The sequence below is a fragment of the Pelophylax lessonae genome (genome assembly GCF_965119305.1).
Source record: "Pelophylax lessonae genome assembly, chromosome: 3".
NCBI lineage: Eukaryota > Metazoa > Chordata > Amphibia > Anura > Ranidae > Pelophylax > Pelophylax lessonae.
In genome coordinates, this window is record NC_138770.1 from 131,600,615 (window position 1) to 131,616,740 (window position 16,126).

Consider the following 16,126-nt stretch of genomic DNA (forward strand, 5'->3'; position numbering starts at 1 on the left):
TCTATTTCAGTCTATAAGGTCAGTTTACTGCTAAAATAAATGTAAAATTTAAGACTGTGGTTGCAAGAAGATGTCCTATTGGAAACCTATTGGAACGCATAGCGGCCATGTTGGAACGCATGGCGCATGCGCAATAAGTTGTTCCCGTCCGAAGGTCACTTCTGGTTGCAGAATCTGATAGGTAGCGATGTTCTGATAGAACGCGGTCTTTTATGAACTCTGAAAGCTGTAAGCGGAAATAAAAAAGCAATGGAAAAATTACAAAAATTGCCTGGCCAGCTGAGTTTAAAACTGGAGCACAGGACCTGGCAGCGAAAGGGTTAAACGTTCATAAACCACTCAGCAAGTATGGGTCGATGTGAGCCAGCAGCAGGTGGTCTCCGGGAAAATGGCGCCTGGGCTGCAGACCTCCTCTGTAGAGCGGTGTAGTTTTGGTGACGGGAGGAGAGCGCGCATTCTCTGTGTCACGTGACGGAGGAATGGTGGGCGGGGCGCAGAGTGTAGCGCGCCCGGTAGTGGCTCAGGTCGGGGAGGTTTGAATGTGGTGAGAGAAGTAACGGGAGTCACGTGACAGCGGCGGGCCCCGGTGTACCGGAAACTGACAGGTAAGCTGGAATATGACCGGACATGTATGTACACCCTGTCAGCTTACTCCCTCTTCCTGTGCCGGTAGTGTTCTCTCCGGGGTCGGAGGAGCTGTATAGTCTGGGGGAGGGGAGATTTGTGAGGAAAACAAGCTTTATTTTTAAGTAACATTATCTCAGAGGGAGACATGAAGGGATGACCTCTCCAGAAAATGCTGCCTGCCTGGCTCCTGTATGTGTGCAGTGCTTTTCCTTCTACACCAGACTAAATATGGGTCTGACTGGAATCTGTAATGCTGGTTCTATCTCAGTGACTTGGGGGTCCATCACACTGAGCCCCCCCCCCCCAGGTCACATCCAGCGCTGTGTGCCGCCATTCCAAAAGAGCGACAACGCTCGCCATGAGCAATCTCGTTATCCTCCATAGGTCTGGTCACCCCTGGGCGCTGTCACCTGACGCTGGAAAGAGTCCGGAGCTTTTTTCGGGGCAGAATTGTGCATTTTTGGGCCCTGTAGACTTTAACCACTTGTGTATCGGGGCAGTTTTTTTAAAATCTGGATTTTTGTGTTAGAAATTACTGTACAGCCCCCCCCCTCCCCAAAATATAATTTTTGAAAGCCAAGATCCTGGGGAATAAAATGTTGGGAGTTGCAATTTTCTTTGTTACACAATATTTGAGCAATTATTTATCGCCTATTTAAAAAAAAAATATACACTAAAATGAATTTTAGTGTAAACAATTAGAATATTCGAACCATTTCTTTGGTAAAATATAACAAAATTCAGGACGCGTTGAGTAAATAGATAGCAAACGTGACGTAGGCCTGATGCCCTCAGGGCATAGGGCTGTTAGATATTGACATTTGATGATTTTTTTTTTTATCCGCCACTAAATGCCCGTCTAGGTTAGTCTGTGTCCTAGCATATACACCCATTGGGGGGGGGAATCACTTCAACAACAGACGCACCTAAATGCTAGGCATGTTTAGTGCGTGAGGTGTCATTAATTCCAGTGGCCACTATAAGGCCCCTTTCACACATGCTGTCCGTTTTTCATCCATCCATTGACGGATGAAAAACGGACATCAATGTCATCCGTTTTTCCATAGAGATACAACGGATGACAACAGATGATCATCAGTTAACATCCATTTTCATCCGCTTCCGTCAATGTCCGTTTTTTTGAACGGATGAATGCCTTATTTTTCATCCATGGAAAAAAACGGATCGGACAAAAAACGGATGACAACTGATGGAAAACGGATGACAACTGATGGAAAACGGATGACAACAAAACGGATGACAACGGGTGAAAAACGGATGACAACGGGTGAAAAACGGATACATTTTTGACGTGACTGAACTGATGAACTGAACGTATGTGTGAAAGGGGCCTAAATTAATATGCAATTAACCACTTGCCTTCTGCGATATAGCCAAAAGACGGTTACAGCGCAGGCTTACTTTGCTGGGAGGGCGTACATGGATGGTGCTGCCTGTTCGCCACGCTCTGTGATCCCTTTCCTGCTTTCATTTGATCACTTGGGATAATTCCTCATCTGATCTTGGGTTTTCAAGAGTTACTTCTTGAGATATTGGGCTAGGGGTATACTGTCTCAGAAAGTCTCATATGAGTGTCAATCTGTGTGTTTTGGGTTCTTGGGGAGATTTCTTATGGTTCAGATTGTATAGATTGGCGTAATATTGTTCAAAGCATGCAGCTATATCTTTGTTGTTTGTGGCAAGGGTGCTATCAGGTTTCTGGACTTGTCTTATCATGTTGAATGCTCTTTTGGGAAGCCCTGCTCTAGCTAGTAGTGCTCCACTTTCGTTGCCCCATTCATAAACTAATTTATGCGTCAGGACAAATTTGCATTTCGTTATTTGATTTAGCTCATCCAATAGGAGAGATTTTACTTGTGTGAGTTCTTGTAGGACTTGGACAGCTTCAGTCTTTTTGTGTGATACTTCCAGGTTTTTAATTTGGTTGATCAGGTCTTTGATGTATTCTTGCTTCAGTTATTTTTGGAAGCGAGGGTTAGGAGTTCCCCTCTGATGGTGCACTTGTGTGCTTCCAATTGGGTTAAGGGATGTATGTCAGGAGCGTTGTTTGTCTTGGAGAAAGATTTGAGGCAGGAGATGTATGTGGTCCAAGTTGGCATTGTCTGTCAGTAGTGAAGCATCAAGACGCCACACTTTAAATTTTTCAACTGTCTCTGGGAAGGTTTGCAAAATGGAGATGGGATGGTGGTCAGATAGGAACATGGGTTCAGTTGTGGATTTGGTCAAAAGAGGCAAGTCCTGTTGAGTTAAGAAGAAATAATCAATTATGGAGTATCTTTGGTTTGGGGTTGAAAAATAAAGTCGCTTTTCCACTGCATGGAACCGAACGGTTCGGCTTGCTTTTGCGCTTTTCCACTGCATGGTACGGTGTTGGTAAGGTACGGCGGCGCTTTTCCACTACATGGAACCGAACGGTACGGTGTTGGAAAAGTATGGTACTTAACAGTACGGCTCGCTTAAACAGTACCACCTCGGTTGTGGTACCAAGAGGGCCATACTGATACCATATCCCACAATCCTTTGCATGCAGCCTTGACTGTTTGTCACTACTAGCCACTGATTGGTCAGAGAATCGTTGTTATCCCACCCACTTACTACTTTAGTGGAAAAGCAAACCATACCGAACCGTTCCAACACCGTACCATGCGGTACCATGCAGTGGAAAACGAAACCAAGCCAAGCACGGCCGAGTGGAGCCGAGCCGGTACTTGCAGTGGCAAAGTGCCATCAATATAGTCTTTATTTCTTGGATGAAGTGTGTGCCAGGTATCATGTAGTAGGAGATTGTGAAATTGAGAGTGTATCTGACGTCGAGCTTGCAAAGTAATGGTGGCCATACACTAGCAAAAAAATCGGGCGTGCGAGTTTTCTAAAATAGAACGATTTATCGGAATGGCAATAGATACTACGATCATGGAACGATCAAATTTCGAAAGATAAACGTTCCATGAACATAAATTAAACATTTTATCGTTAGTTTTCGTGAAACCAGAAGGAAAAGAAGGACATGAAAGTGACCTCTACATGTTACTTCCGGGTTATACTCGCCTTTTCAGCCCTATTGCCCCCCCCCCCCCCTATTTGAAACCTACTAGTGGGCTCGCTTTTACAGTGCGAAGCAATAAGGTGAACTATTCTCATTGTTATTGCCACTACTGTTGATAGGAACAGCTCCAAGTCAAGGTTGATTTCAATGTTAATACCTTTTCTGGTATTGTTGCCGATAGGGCTGAAAAAGCTACTAACTCATGTATATAAATGCGTCAACTAAAACCTAGATATTGAATCTTTAAAGGTTTGAACCAAGTAGGTGAGTATGGAAATCTATGGAGATTTAGGTGTCCATTCCATGTGGGCCCACAATGAAACTCGAAGAGACCTTGTTGTCCTTTACATGGCTAGGTGATATGGAGTAGTGAAGTGGATGAGTAGTGGTTTATGGGACTCGGGATAGGTAGTCCATGTGTCCTGCAGTGGCCTTGCATGGTGGGTAGCAATATGTAGGTCGGATAAACACCCGCCCGGGTCATAATAAGCGTATGTTTAGACAGGTTGGGCTTCTAGGCCCAATGACATGGGGATCCGTTTGGAACCGGGCTGGTGTTAGAATATTACGATATTTTTATGATCCCCTCCATGGGGACAGGACCGGTATCAATGCGGCGGCATCTCAGCTGGATTGTTGATGGCGTGAGTGATGTTGAAGTTAGACCCCTGACAAGATGTCGTTCTTGAGTACAGGTGGTGAGGATTTCTTTTTACCATCCCAGTGATCATTACCTTTGAGCAGTTCTCAATGCTTTTGGATGAATCAAGGTTCCAAGCTGAAGATGTCGGAGAATGAAATTCGTTCCTGTAAAGGTGACTGTATAAAGACAGGAGAGCGGTCTGATGATCCTATGTCGGGGAAGACCTATGTGGTACAAGTTGTATATGACAAATACCTATCAGAGAATCAATCAGTAGTGACAGGCGGTATGCTTCCATGTAAGGTGTGACGTGTTGTTGGAAGAGTCACTGCAGATGATGCTGGGTGGTAATATAGGAAAAGTGAGCTTGTAGCTCCAAATGGAATATTTTCCAGGGTGTGGTTAAAGAATATGTTCTCCAAGCAAAGCCGGCTAGTCATTTAGGTCTCAGTAACTGTATCAAAAAGAACATGAAAACTGTGTATAAAGAATGATAAACTCACTGAACCTTGGTATGAATGGAAAGAAGAGGACCTCTGCGGGGTGGAAGATGAGTATGTAAGACAGCTCAAGCATCCTGATGGGGTCTCCTGTGTGCTGGCGATGGCGAGGCCACGGGCGGTGAGCCTGGAGCGGGGGGGGGGGGGGGTGTCAGTTTGCTGGATGAGATCTTTGTCGTCAAAGCCTCCGTACATTCCATTCCATGGGGTCTTCTCAGTGGTCACCATTCCATGGTTCTGAGATGCGGTGGTCACTGTACCAATCAGGCAAGTGTGGCAGCAGGATATCCAAGGCAGCTCATAACTGTTGCCGGTCCTCCGGGACACGGAGCAAGGAAGAACGTCCCATTGCTGAGACTGAGAGACAAAAGGGAATTTTCCACCTGTAGGAAATGTTCCGTGAGCTTGAAGATCTTTCCGGTGCTGTAGGGTGATGGATGATTAAATCTTGAAAGAGCTTAATTTCGATTCCCTCGTGTAGAACCTGGCGTCTCTCTCCGGCACACTTGAGAATGTTTTCTTTCAGGGCAAAGCTCACCAGGCAGCAAATAACGTCACGTGGACGGTCGGGATCTGTTCCCCTGGGGCGTAAGGCACTGTGCATGTGTTCCACATCAGTAGGGGAGTTGTGGGGTCTGTCTAGCAGGTCGTTGAATATAGACTGGATGCATTGGTGAAGGCTACCATTTTCTACAGATTCAGTGAGTCCTCCCACTCTTATGTTGTGCCTGTCCCCCCCCTATTATCTAAGGCTCCATTCACAGATTGGCGTCTCCGATTGTGGGCAGAATCGCTGTGATTCTGCCTGCGATCCAGAATCATTGCAGATCTCTAAACTAAAGGACCATCCATTGCTCTCTATGTATCCAATTTTGATCAACATCATGTCAATGATTTTGCTCGACTGACTATACTGGACTATTGTACAGATTTACTCACCATTCCGAAGTTCTGCTTCAACCCCCAGTTCACACTATGAATCGCAGAGGAACACGCTGTGTGACTCATAAGCGATTAACTGTGGTGAGATTTGAGCCCATTTATTTTGAACGGGGCGCACTGTGTCGCACCAAATTTAGTGCATGCACTATGTTTGGATTGCACTGGAACTGAATCGCATGGTACTTTTTGTACCATGCAGGCAAACACACTGCTTTTGTGATCTTCGGAGGAGAAACAGCAGGCTGCGTTCTCAGCCCAGCTAGAGAACTGACCATGCTGTGCTCTCATGCCTACTGTGGTTAGTTTGTAAAAGAGAAGTATTGTTTTTTTTGTTTTAATCTTACTTACCTAGGTGGATGCAGCATTGGTCCACCGCTGGCTTCAAGAAAACTGAGCAATCAGATACTGCCGATTGCCCGGTTCTCAGAGCTCCATGAGCAGATAGCTGGTGACTGTCGGTCACCCCTATCATCTCTTTGCTCATCCGCTGCTGCACCTCTGACCGTGCAGCCTTCGCAGCCCAGGCCGCGGACCATTGACCCAAAGGTTAGAGGTCCCCTGATGATTACCACAGGCTGCATACCACAGTAGTACTTAAAATAAGTTAGAGGCTGTAGCAATAAATGAGCCTGTCAGAGATCATTTACCGTTGCATTTGACCTACAGCTGACCTTTGTCAATTGTCAATTGCAAATTGAAAATTCAGGTAAATTTGCATGTGGTTATTACCAGTTTGCCCTTGTACTGCAAAAAAGGGCAGAAGTCTTTGTCACCCCATGGCCCGCCCTCTCTTTTTCCACTTTATTGTCTAGTGAATCCCCCAATCATATCCTTTTTCAATTGGTGAGGGGATAGGTGGGATCTAGTGAGACCATGGGAGCCAGCATCTGACGTATTTCCTGATGTGTTCAATAACTGAGTCCCTCGGTGTGCACAGTGGTTTCACCTTCTGTCCACTACTTCACTACTAATGTACCTCTGCAAAGCCATAGTGACCTAGCGGTGAGTGGAATATGAGCATTGTTATATCAACAACAGGATTACTGCTCTTATGCTACAGGGTGCAGTGTCTGGACATGTCCCTGTACTGCTTTTTAACCACTTTACCACCGCCCACAGTAATATTACTGCGGCAGAGTGGCTCGTTATCGTCTGACGACGTAGTACTACGTCGTCAGACACTCCCCCTTCTGGGCGGCGCTTGTGCACCGCCGGAGGCTCACTCCCGCTGTTTTCGGTCACAGCGGGAGTCAGGCCAGGGGAGGAGCAGCGGCAATCGCCGCAGCTCTTCCCCGATCGTCGGGGATCTAGTGTGGAGATCCGCCCGCCTGTGTAAACACAAGCAGGCGGATCTCCCAAGTGACAGGGAGTGACAGATCGGAGTGTTCAGCATAGCTGGACATCCGATCTGTCCCTGTCTCACACAGTCACCTCCCCCCCCACACGTCAGTAAGCACCAGGCATACATTAACCCCTCCCTCTCCAATAAAATTAACCCCTTCCCTGCCAGTGTAATTTTTACAGTAACAGTGCATATTTATAGCACTGATTACTGCAGTAATGTCACTGGTACCCCCAAAAGTGTCAAAAATGTCAGTCAAGGGTCCGATCTGTCCGCCGCAATGTCGCAGTACCGCAAAAAAATCGCAGATCGCCGCCATTACGCGTTAAAAAAAAACACCAAATATGACAGAAATCTTTCCCTTTGTTAGTAAACGCAATAACTTTTGTGCAAACCAATCAAAATACGCTTTTTGTGATTTTTTTTTTTTTTTTTTTTACCAAACATGGGTAGCAGAAAACAAATTGGCCAAAAATTAAAAAAAAAATTGGTTTTTACATGTTAAAAATATTGTTATTTTCTCAAAATAAACGCTCTTTTTTTGTTTATAGCGCAAAATGTAAAAATCGCACAGGTGATCAAATACTACCAAAAGAAAGCTCTGTTTGTGGGAAAAAAAGGACATAAAATTTGGTTTGGGTACGGCGTCGCACGACCGCGCAATTGTCAGTTAAAGTCGCACAGCGCCGAATCGCAAAAAGTGGCCCAGACGTAAGACCGCAAAATCCTCCGGTGGTAAAGTGGTTAAGCTAAGGACTGGCAGAAGCATGCAAAGATTATAAGTGGTGTTATTGAACATTTACAGAGACCTGTCCTTCTAAATGGCATTACTTATTTTTTTCAGCATTACTTTGAACTAGCATTGCAAAAATACAATTAATGTATCATGTTTATAATATAATTTTAATTGGTATGTACATACATGATCACATTTTTACAGAATTAAGATCTGCTTTGGACCTGGAGTTCTAGACTATACTAAAAAAAAAAAAAAAAAAATATATATATTATTGTGGGTCAGATTTAAACAGCATGTTACATTTATGTCGGTACAGTGACCATTTGATGGTTTAAAGGGGAGTTCCACCCATATTAGTAACTTTAGATGTATGTAATCCCCTTTAAAATGACTTTTACCAATGGAAACTTTTTTTTTTTTTGCTAGTAAATACCTTATTTTCTTGTTTATTCCTCCTCTCCTCACTTCCGGGTCCGATCGGCAATGATGTCATTCGGCGATTCGCAGGGGGTGCTGGGATGTTTTCCATGGCATGAAATCTCGCAGTATTACACACGAGCTGAGCTGTACTGTATGTATTGAGGCCGTGACCTGCCCCACCTCCGCCCCGCCTCCTCTCAGTGAGCTCAGTGAGGATATAATGCTTTCAGTCCTCGCTCACTGAAAGGAGGCGGGGCGGAGCACGGCCTGAAAACAATACATACAGTACAGCTTACTGAGAGGAGGCGGGGCAGGTCACGGCCTCAATACATACAGTACAGCACAGCTCGTGTGTAATTCTGCGAGATTTCATGGCATGGAAAACATCCCAGCACCCCCTGCGAATCGCCGAATGACGTCATCGCCGATCGGACCCGGAAGTGAGGAGAGGAGGAATAAACAAGAAAATAAGGTATTTACTAGCAAAAAAAAAAAAAGTTTACCTTGGTAAAAGTCGTTTTAAAGGGCATTGCATACATCTATGTAATCCAAGTTATTAAAAATGGGTGGAACTCCACTTTAATAAGTGCCCTGTTTTTTTTTTTTCTTTTTAAATAAACATGCCTACACTTACCTGCTCTGTGCAGTGGTTTTGCACAGAGCAGCCCCAATCCTCTTTTTCTGGGGTCCCCCGCCAGAGCTCCAGGCTCCTCCACTTCATCGGGGGCCCCCATGGAAAGCTGTTTTCCAATCTGTCCAATGAGGAGACCTTGAGCCACTGCTCTCATGCACATCGATAGATCAGGTTTAGGGAAGTAAAAGGAGGGGGGGGGGTCTGGGGAGAGCTGCAGCCCAAAGTTTTTCACCTTAATGCAAAGAATACATTAAGGTGAAAAACCCAAAGGCTTTACAACCACTTTAACACTCTTCGCAGTGATGTGTTCTGGATATGTCTGCTCCAATTTTTGTGCCTGTTTGTATGACAAAAGACTCTCAGTTGGGATTTTAAAGAGGTTCTTCAGTCAGTTAAAATAATTAAATGTCAGCAGCTTTAATACTGTAGCTCCTGACTTTTAACCACTTGCCGACCGCTCACAGTAATACTATTGCGGCAGGTTGGCTCCCTTGGGTCCAGCGACGTAGACCTCTAGACCCCTAGTGATCTCGGCGGCGCGCGCACTGCCGGAGGCTCGCTCCTGCTGTGTTTATACACAGCGGGAGTCGGGACGGAGGAGGAGAGGCGGCGATTGCCGTCGCTCTTCCCCAACCTTCGGGGAAAGTGTGAGAAGATCCGCCTGCTTGTGTAAACAAAGCAGGCGGATCTTATCTGTGACAGACAGGGAGAGATCACAGGATTCAGCATAGCTGAACCTGCGATCTCTGTCTTTGTCACAGAACCCCCTCCCCCCACACACGTCAGTAAGCATGAGGCATAAATTTAACCTCTTTATCACCAACAGTGTTAACCCCTTCCCTGCCAGTGTCATTATTACAGCAACAGTGCATATTTTTAGCTCTGATTACTGTAGTAATGTCACTGGTACCCCCAAAAGTGTCAAAAATGTCAGATTGGCTTAAAATGGTAAAAAATTTAGATTTTTACATTTTTTTTTTTTTTTTTGGGAATGTTATTTGTTTTTTTCAAAATTATTTTTCAAAGTTGTCGCCCTTCTTTTTTTTTTTTTTTTTTTTTTGTTTATGGCGCAAGAATTAAAAATCGCACAGGTGATCAAATACCCCCAAAATATATCTCTATTTGTGGGGGAAAAAAGGACGTAAATGTCGTTTGTGTACAGCATCGCACGAATTGTCCGTTAAAGTAACGCAGTGCCAAATCGCAAAATATGGCCTGGTCAGGAAGTGGATAAAATCTTCCGGTCTTAACCACTTGCCGACTGCCTAACGACTATTTACGTCGGCAGTCAGCCCCTCACAGGCAAAGTGACGTAGGCCTACGTCGCTAGCATGTGAGGCTCTAGGGAGCGAGCGCGCGCCGCTGGAGGCGTGCTCCCGCTCGCTCACAGACCCCCCCCCCCGCGCGTGTGCCTGGCCGGGCACTCGCGTTTGTCTGTTACAGCGGGAGAAAGGCAGGCGGCTAATGTAAACACAGCCGCCTGTCATTCTCCCCTGTGTATGAATAGTGATCATACGGTTCTGCTATGTAGGACCGTTGATCTCTGTTCTTACACCTCAAGCCACATCCAAGCACAGTTAGAAGCACGCCCCTAGGGACACACTTAACCCCTCCTTCTCAAATAAAGTTAACTCCTTCCCTGCCAGTGTCATTTTTACAGTAACAGTGCATATGTATAGCACTGATTACTGTAGTAATGTCACTGGTAACCCCAAAAGTGTCAAAAATGTCAGTCAAGGGTCCGATCTGTCCGCCACAATGTCGCAGTCCCGCAAAAAAAATCACAGATTGCCGCCATTACTTGTTAAAAAAAAAAAAAAAGACAATCTTTCCCTTAGTAAACGCAATAACTTTTGCGCAAACCAATCAAAATACGCTTTTTGCAATTTTTTACCAAACATAGGTAGCAGAAAACAAATTGGCCTAAAATGTTAAAAAAAATTAGATTTTTACATTTCTTTTGGGAATTTCATATAAAAAAAAAAAATGTGAAAAATATTGTTATTTTTGCAAAATTGACGCTTTTTGTTGTTTATAGCGCATGATCAAAAAATCGCACAGGTGATCAAATACCACCAAAAGAAAGCTCTGTTTGTGGGGAAAAAAAGGACGTCAAATTCGTTTAGATACAGCGTCGCATAACCGCGCAATTGTCCTTTAAAGTAACGCAGTGCCGAATCGCAAAATAGGCCCTGGTCAGGAAGGGGGTAAAATCTTCCGGGGCTTAAGTGGTTAAAGTGGATAAAAATACGCTCCTTGAGAATTTTTTTTTTTTTTTGTCAAAGACATGTAGCTAAATACATTTTGGCCTAAATATATGACAAAAATTGAATATATTGGATATTTTTTAACAGTCAAGCTAGAAAATGTAAATTTTTTGCAAAATTTTCGCTCTTTTTTTTTTTTTTTTATCATCGCAAAAAATAAAAAGCGCAGAGGTGATCAAATACCACCAAAAGAAAGCTCTGTTTGTGGGAAAAAAAGGACGTAAATTTTGTTTGGGTACGGCATTGCATGACCGCGCAATTGTCTGTTAAAGCAGTGCCAAGTTGAAAAAAGTGGCCTGGTCATTGAGCAGCAAAATCTTCCGGTGCTAAAGTGGTTAATAAAAGGACAAATACCTTTTCTGGGGATACAGCACGGTCCTCACCTGGGCTGGTTCTTTGCCGATCTTAGGGTCCCTGGTGCAGCCATCTAGGATGTGGGAAGTTGATTCCCTGTAGCTTCACAGCCAGCTTTCCACTGTGTATTTGACTATTCTCACTGTGCTTTGTGAATGGACCAACAGATGTGTCCCAGGAGGTAGCTAGGGGGCAGACTTATGCTGAGACCACGTAGGTGATCCCAGCAGAAGTGGAAGTGAGTACCTTACAGAAATGGTACACCCTAAAAAGCAGAACTTCCCTTCCCTTTTAAGAATGAAATTGTATTTCAAGCCAGGCCATTAAAAAAGCAAATAGCTGACCTTGAGCCAAAGTATAACACGTCAGATGATTCTGGCTTAGTCCACCATTGTGACCTTGTTTTATGGTATATCCAAGTTTCTAATGTAACCTGGTCAATTTCCACAGCACAGCAGGTTATGATTAAGCACAGCGTCCTTGTGTGAAACGCGTCAACCATCTGTAGCCTGTCATTGCCCTGTGTGTGTGTCACTTTGCGATGTTGCAATGAAAGAACTCCGGATAAGTCATGATGTGCAGCCAATCCTTTCTCCAGTATTTGTTCCAAGGAAGCGAGCCGGGGTGAGCACCCATTTGTGGAGTCTAACAAACTCAAATTGCCTCACCTGGAGCACGTCTGTTGGCTTTCACATTCCACAGCCCCCACCCCTCAAATGACCCCTTTTCCTTTGAATCGTGGATTTTTCTTTTGAATTCAGCGTCCCTCTGCTCATACAGCTGTGTTATCCAATCACAGGGATTGGCAGAGGGACTTGTAGATCTCAGCGGAGCGCAAGTGTGATGCTAAATCACTGATTACTTCTGTCAGCCTTAGGCCCCTTTCACACATACGGTCCGTTCAGTTTATCAGTTCAGTCACGTCAAATGTATCAGTTTTCCGTCCGTTTTTTTGACGGATGAAAAATAGGGCATTCATCCGGTCCAAAAAAACGGACATTAACGGAAGCGGATGAAAACGGATGTTAACGGATGATCATCCATTTTTACATAGAGATGCATTGATGTCCGTTTTTCATCCATCAACGGATGGATGAAAAACGGACCGTATGTGTGAAAAGGGCCTTATAATGGTGGCTCCATACCTGGGGTGTCAGGAATCTACATTGAACTGATCGTGGTTGCAATGCTGTTCAGACTCCAATGCAAAATATGAAATGAACATTTTTTAATATTATTAATGTAGGTCCATTTATTCTTAGCATTTTTTTTTTTTTTCTCTCCAAAGGTGGACTATATCTTCAATTAGTCTAAACTCATGATAGAGGTGAGGTAGTATTAAACGCTCACCTTTTTTTTTTTTTTTTTTGCTGGCCTAACACATTGAACATAGTAAAATAAACCTTCCGCAGTAAACTATGGGGTTAATTTACTAAAACGGAAGAGTTCAAAATCTAATACAGCTGTGCATAGTAGTGAGTCTGCCTCTAAATTTAAGTGATATTAAAGTCTTGTGTTTCGTAATGTTTACCAAAAAAAAACATGTTATACTTACCTGCTCTTTGCAGTGGCTTTGCACAGAGCAGCCCAGATCCTTCTTTTCTTGGGTCCCCCACCAGCGCTCCTGGCCCCTCTCTCCTGCCCAGTGCTGTGGGGGCACCTGAGCCGAGCTGCTGCTCTGTGTGTCCATTCAGACACAGGGCCTTGGCTTGGCCCTGCACCCTCTCTCTCCTCATTGGCTCACTGACTGCACCCACTGCTGTGTCCCAGGCAATCAGGAGGGAGAGTCCCAGACAGCCGAGGCTCTCGTACAACATCGCTGGGTCAAGAAGGTGCTCAGGAAATTATTAGTGTGGCTGCTTTTATCTTATCTTTTTTTTTTTTTTTAGAATGCTTTAAGATAAAAAGCCTTCAGGAGAGAGGGCAGGCTTAACCACAGCTCCATGTCTGAATAGACACAAGAAGCTGCAGCTTGGCTCGGGTGCCCCCATAGCAAGCCACTTGCTGTGGGGGCACTCAACAGGAGGGAGGGGCCAGGAGCAGTGGAGAGAGACCCGAGAAGAACAGGATCCAGGCTGCCCTGTGCAAAACCAACTGTACAAACTTTACACCAAGACTTTACAATCACTTTATGCATAGAATGCATTAAGATGATAAACCTTCCGCCTTTAGAATCGCTTTCAGTTTGTTCAATTAAAGTGATTGTAAACGATCTCCTTGTAAAAAAATCCATTCAGTTTAAAATACAAATGAAAGGCAAAACATTTTTGGATAGATATAAAAAAAAAAAAAAAAAATATATATATATATATATATATATATATATATATATATATATATATATATATATATATATATATATATATATACCCCTTGTCCCGTTTTTCTTAAGTGATCACATTCTCTCTGTTCTCAGCTGCATAAGGGCTGGGGGGGGGGGGGGGGGGAGGAGAAGCCACAGTACACTGAGCTTCCCAGTAAAAGGCTGTTTGTGGGGTTGGGGGGGTCAGGACAAGTCTGATCATTGGAAAAGAGCAGACTTGGGCTGAACGATAGTCGATGTGCTATAGACTATCATGCAGAAGGGGTGGGCGATATTCGCAATGCCGAGGATGCGATATTAGGCAGGGAGAAGTCGGCGGGAGGAGGACTCGCAGTTCAGCGCCAGCGGCAGGGAGAGGTCAGTCGGGACTCGGACTCACAGTTCAGTGAGCAGCGCGCCGTGAGTAGCTGCACAGCTAACCAATCACGCGTGCCTGCACACCTGATTGGTTCTTTCTGTGCCGCTACTCACAGCGTGATTGGTTCGCTGTGCCGCCGGTCAAGAGAACTAGCTGCAGGGCGGCAGACTCCACCGAACGTGTGGGCTGGAGTCTGGACGGATGATTGTCGAGTCAGGCTGAGGCTGTGTTCTTCTACCGGCTCCTCTCCTACCACCACTGTTCAGTGTCCCGACTGAGAGTGACTGTGCCTAATCCAGATTGTCATCCACAGTACACTGTCACTGAGTGTCAATAGTGCTGCCTGATAAATATATACCATTATTAACCCTGGCCAGCCCTGGCTGTATCTGACTGCAATTATAAGAAGAAGAAGGCTGTGCTGCTGCCTGCATTGCAATACTCCATGTCCATGATTTCCATCCCAGCATCCCTACAGCAACATTAACCCTGGCTGTCCCAGTGCAGTATAACACAATCAGAAGAAGGCTGCTGCAATACTCATCCCATCCCTACAGTAACATTAACCCTGGCTGTCCCAGCCGGTAATTGTTGACTTTAGCCTGGATTGACGGCTCTCTCAATATCGCAATATATATCGTTGGAAAAAAAATATTGCAATGTACATTTTTTCCAATATCGTGCAGCCCTAGAGCAGACTGAGTTTTCAGCACAGCTAGAAATCTGACCACGATGTGTTCACTTGCTTAGTGTAGTCAGTTTATATTTGGAAAGCAGAGGGACTGGCAGGAACACCAGGGGTTTCATACAAAGGGTACAGGATATTTTTCTCATACAAGCACACGGAGCCGCAGGCACATATCAGGAATAGGAAATGTTGGTGTAACCTACTGTTGAAGCCTTGCCAAAAAAAAACCTGATTGCTCTCTATGCAGAGCTGCACCAGATTTTGCACACCCCAGTTTTAGTAAATCAACCCCTATCTGTCAAAATTCTTACACCAGCACTTGCAGTTTACAACTTTCATTGCTACTGCTCTTTCAGTGAACCTTTCAGAACTCCCAGTCTTCACAGGAATGGGTTAACAGTAGGCAGTGCAGTCTCCAGTCAGTCTGTCAGCTTAAAGAAGGTGGGGGGGGGGTGTTTATAGGGGTGTGCCTTGCAATCCTAGTTTGCAGGGCTGTGTGTTTCTATTGCAAGGGTTGCCTGAAACAGGAAACTTTGGGCAGTGGTAATGGCTCCAAATAAGACAAGGATAAAAAGATTAAGAAACTGCATTCACTTAATAAGGGATTAAATCAGCTGCTGAAATGCTAACGAAAGCTGACAGTTTAATATCACAATGTTAAATAAGGATGAAGTTTAATTGTTTTATTTTTTTAAAAGGTGTTTTATTTTTTTTTTTTGTTTTTAACAGCAATGGGCAAAAGAAAGGAAACCAGCCCACTGGGTACCTCTGGACATGGTAAAAGAGCAAGGCCAGATGATGATGATCAAGATTCTTCTTCTGGAGAGGGGTCTCAGGCAGTAAGTAAAAGGTTTTATGTTTCTCTGATCAAATGCAAATAATGGAGTAAGGGTCAGTTGGCATGTGAGTTTAATTCAATATAGAAACAAATTCCAAAGGTTAAGGACTCTTTAACACGATCGGACCGATCAGGTCCGCCTGTCCGTTTTTTCAGGTGCACCTGATCGGGCCCATCCATTCTCCTCTATGGGAAGGCGGATGTCAGTGCACGTGTCCACTGACACCTGCCTGATATCCGATCCGACAAGATCCACTGAAAACAGATGGATGGCAATACGTTCGCCATCAGTCCAGCGGGTCGGATAGGATGAAAAGGACAGGCTGTCCGTTTTTCATCTTATCTCCCCATAGAGGAGAGCGGGACTCTGACAGGTCACGTGAG

At 44.6% G+C, this 16,126-nt stretch overlaps 1 protein-coding gene across 1 annotated transcript in view; it reads left to right on the forward strand.

The window, feature by feature from the left end:
• Positions 1-489: 489 nt before the first annotated feature.
• Positions 490-16,126, forward strand: part of SMC6 (structural maintenance of chromosomes 6) — a 332,391-nt gene continuing 316,754 nt past the window's right edge. Inside the window, exons 1-2 of the mRNA XM_082248885.1 lie at positions 490-605; positions 15,634-15,743. Of these exons, the coding sequence (XP_082105011.1) occupies positions 15,636-15,743 (108 nt within the window). The 5' untranslated portion in view covers positions 490-605; positions 15,634-15,635. The remainder of the gene's footprint in view (positions 606-15,633; positions 15,744-16,126) is intronic.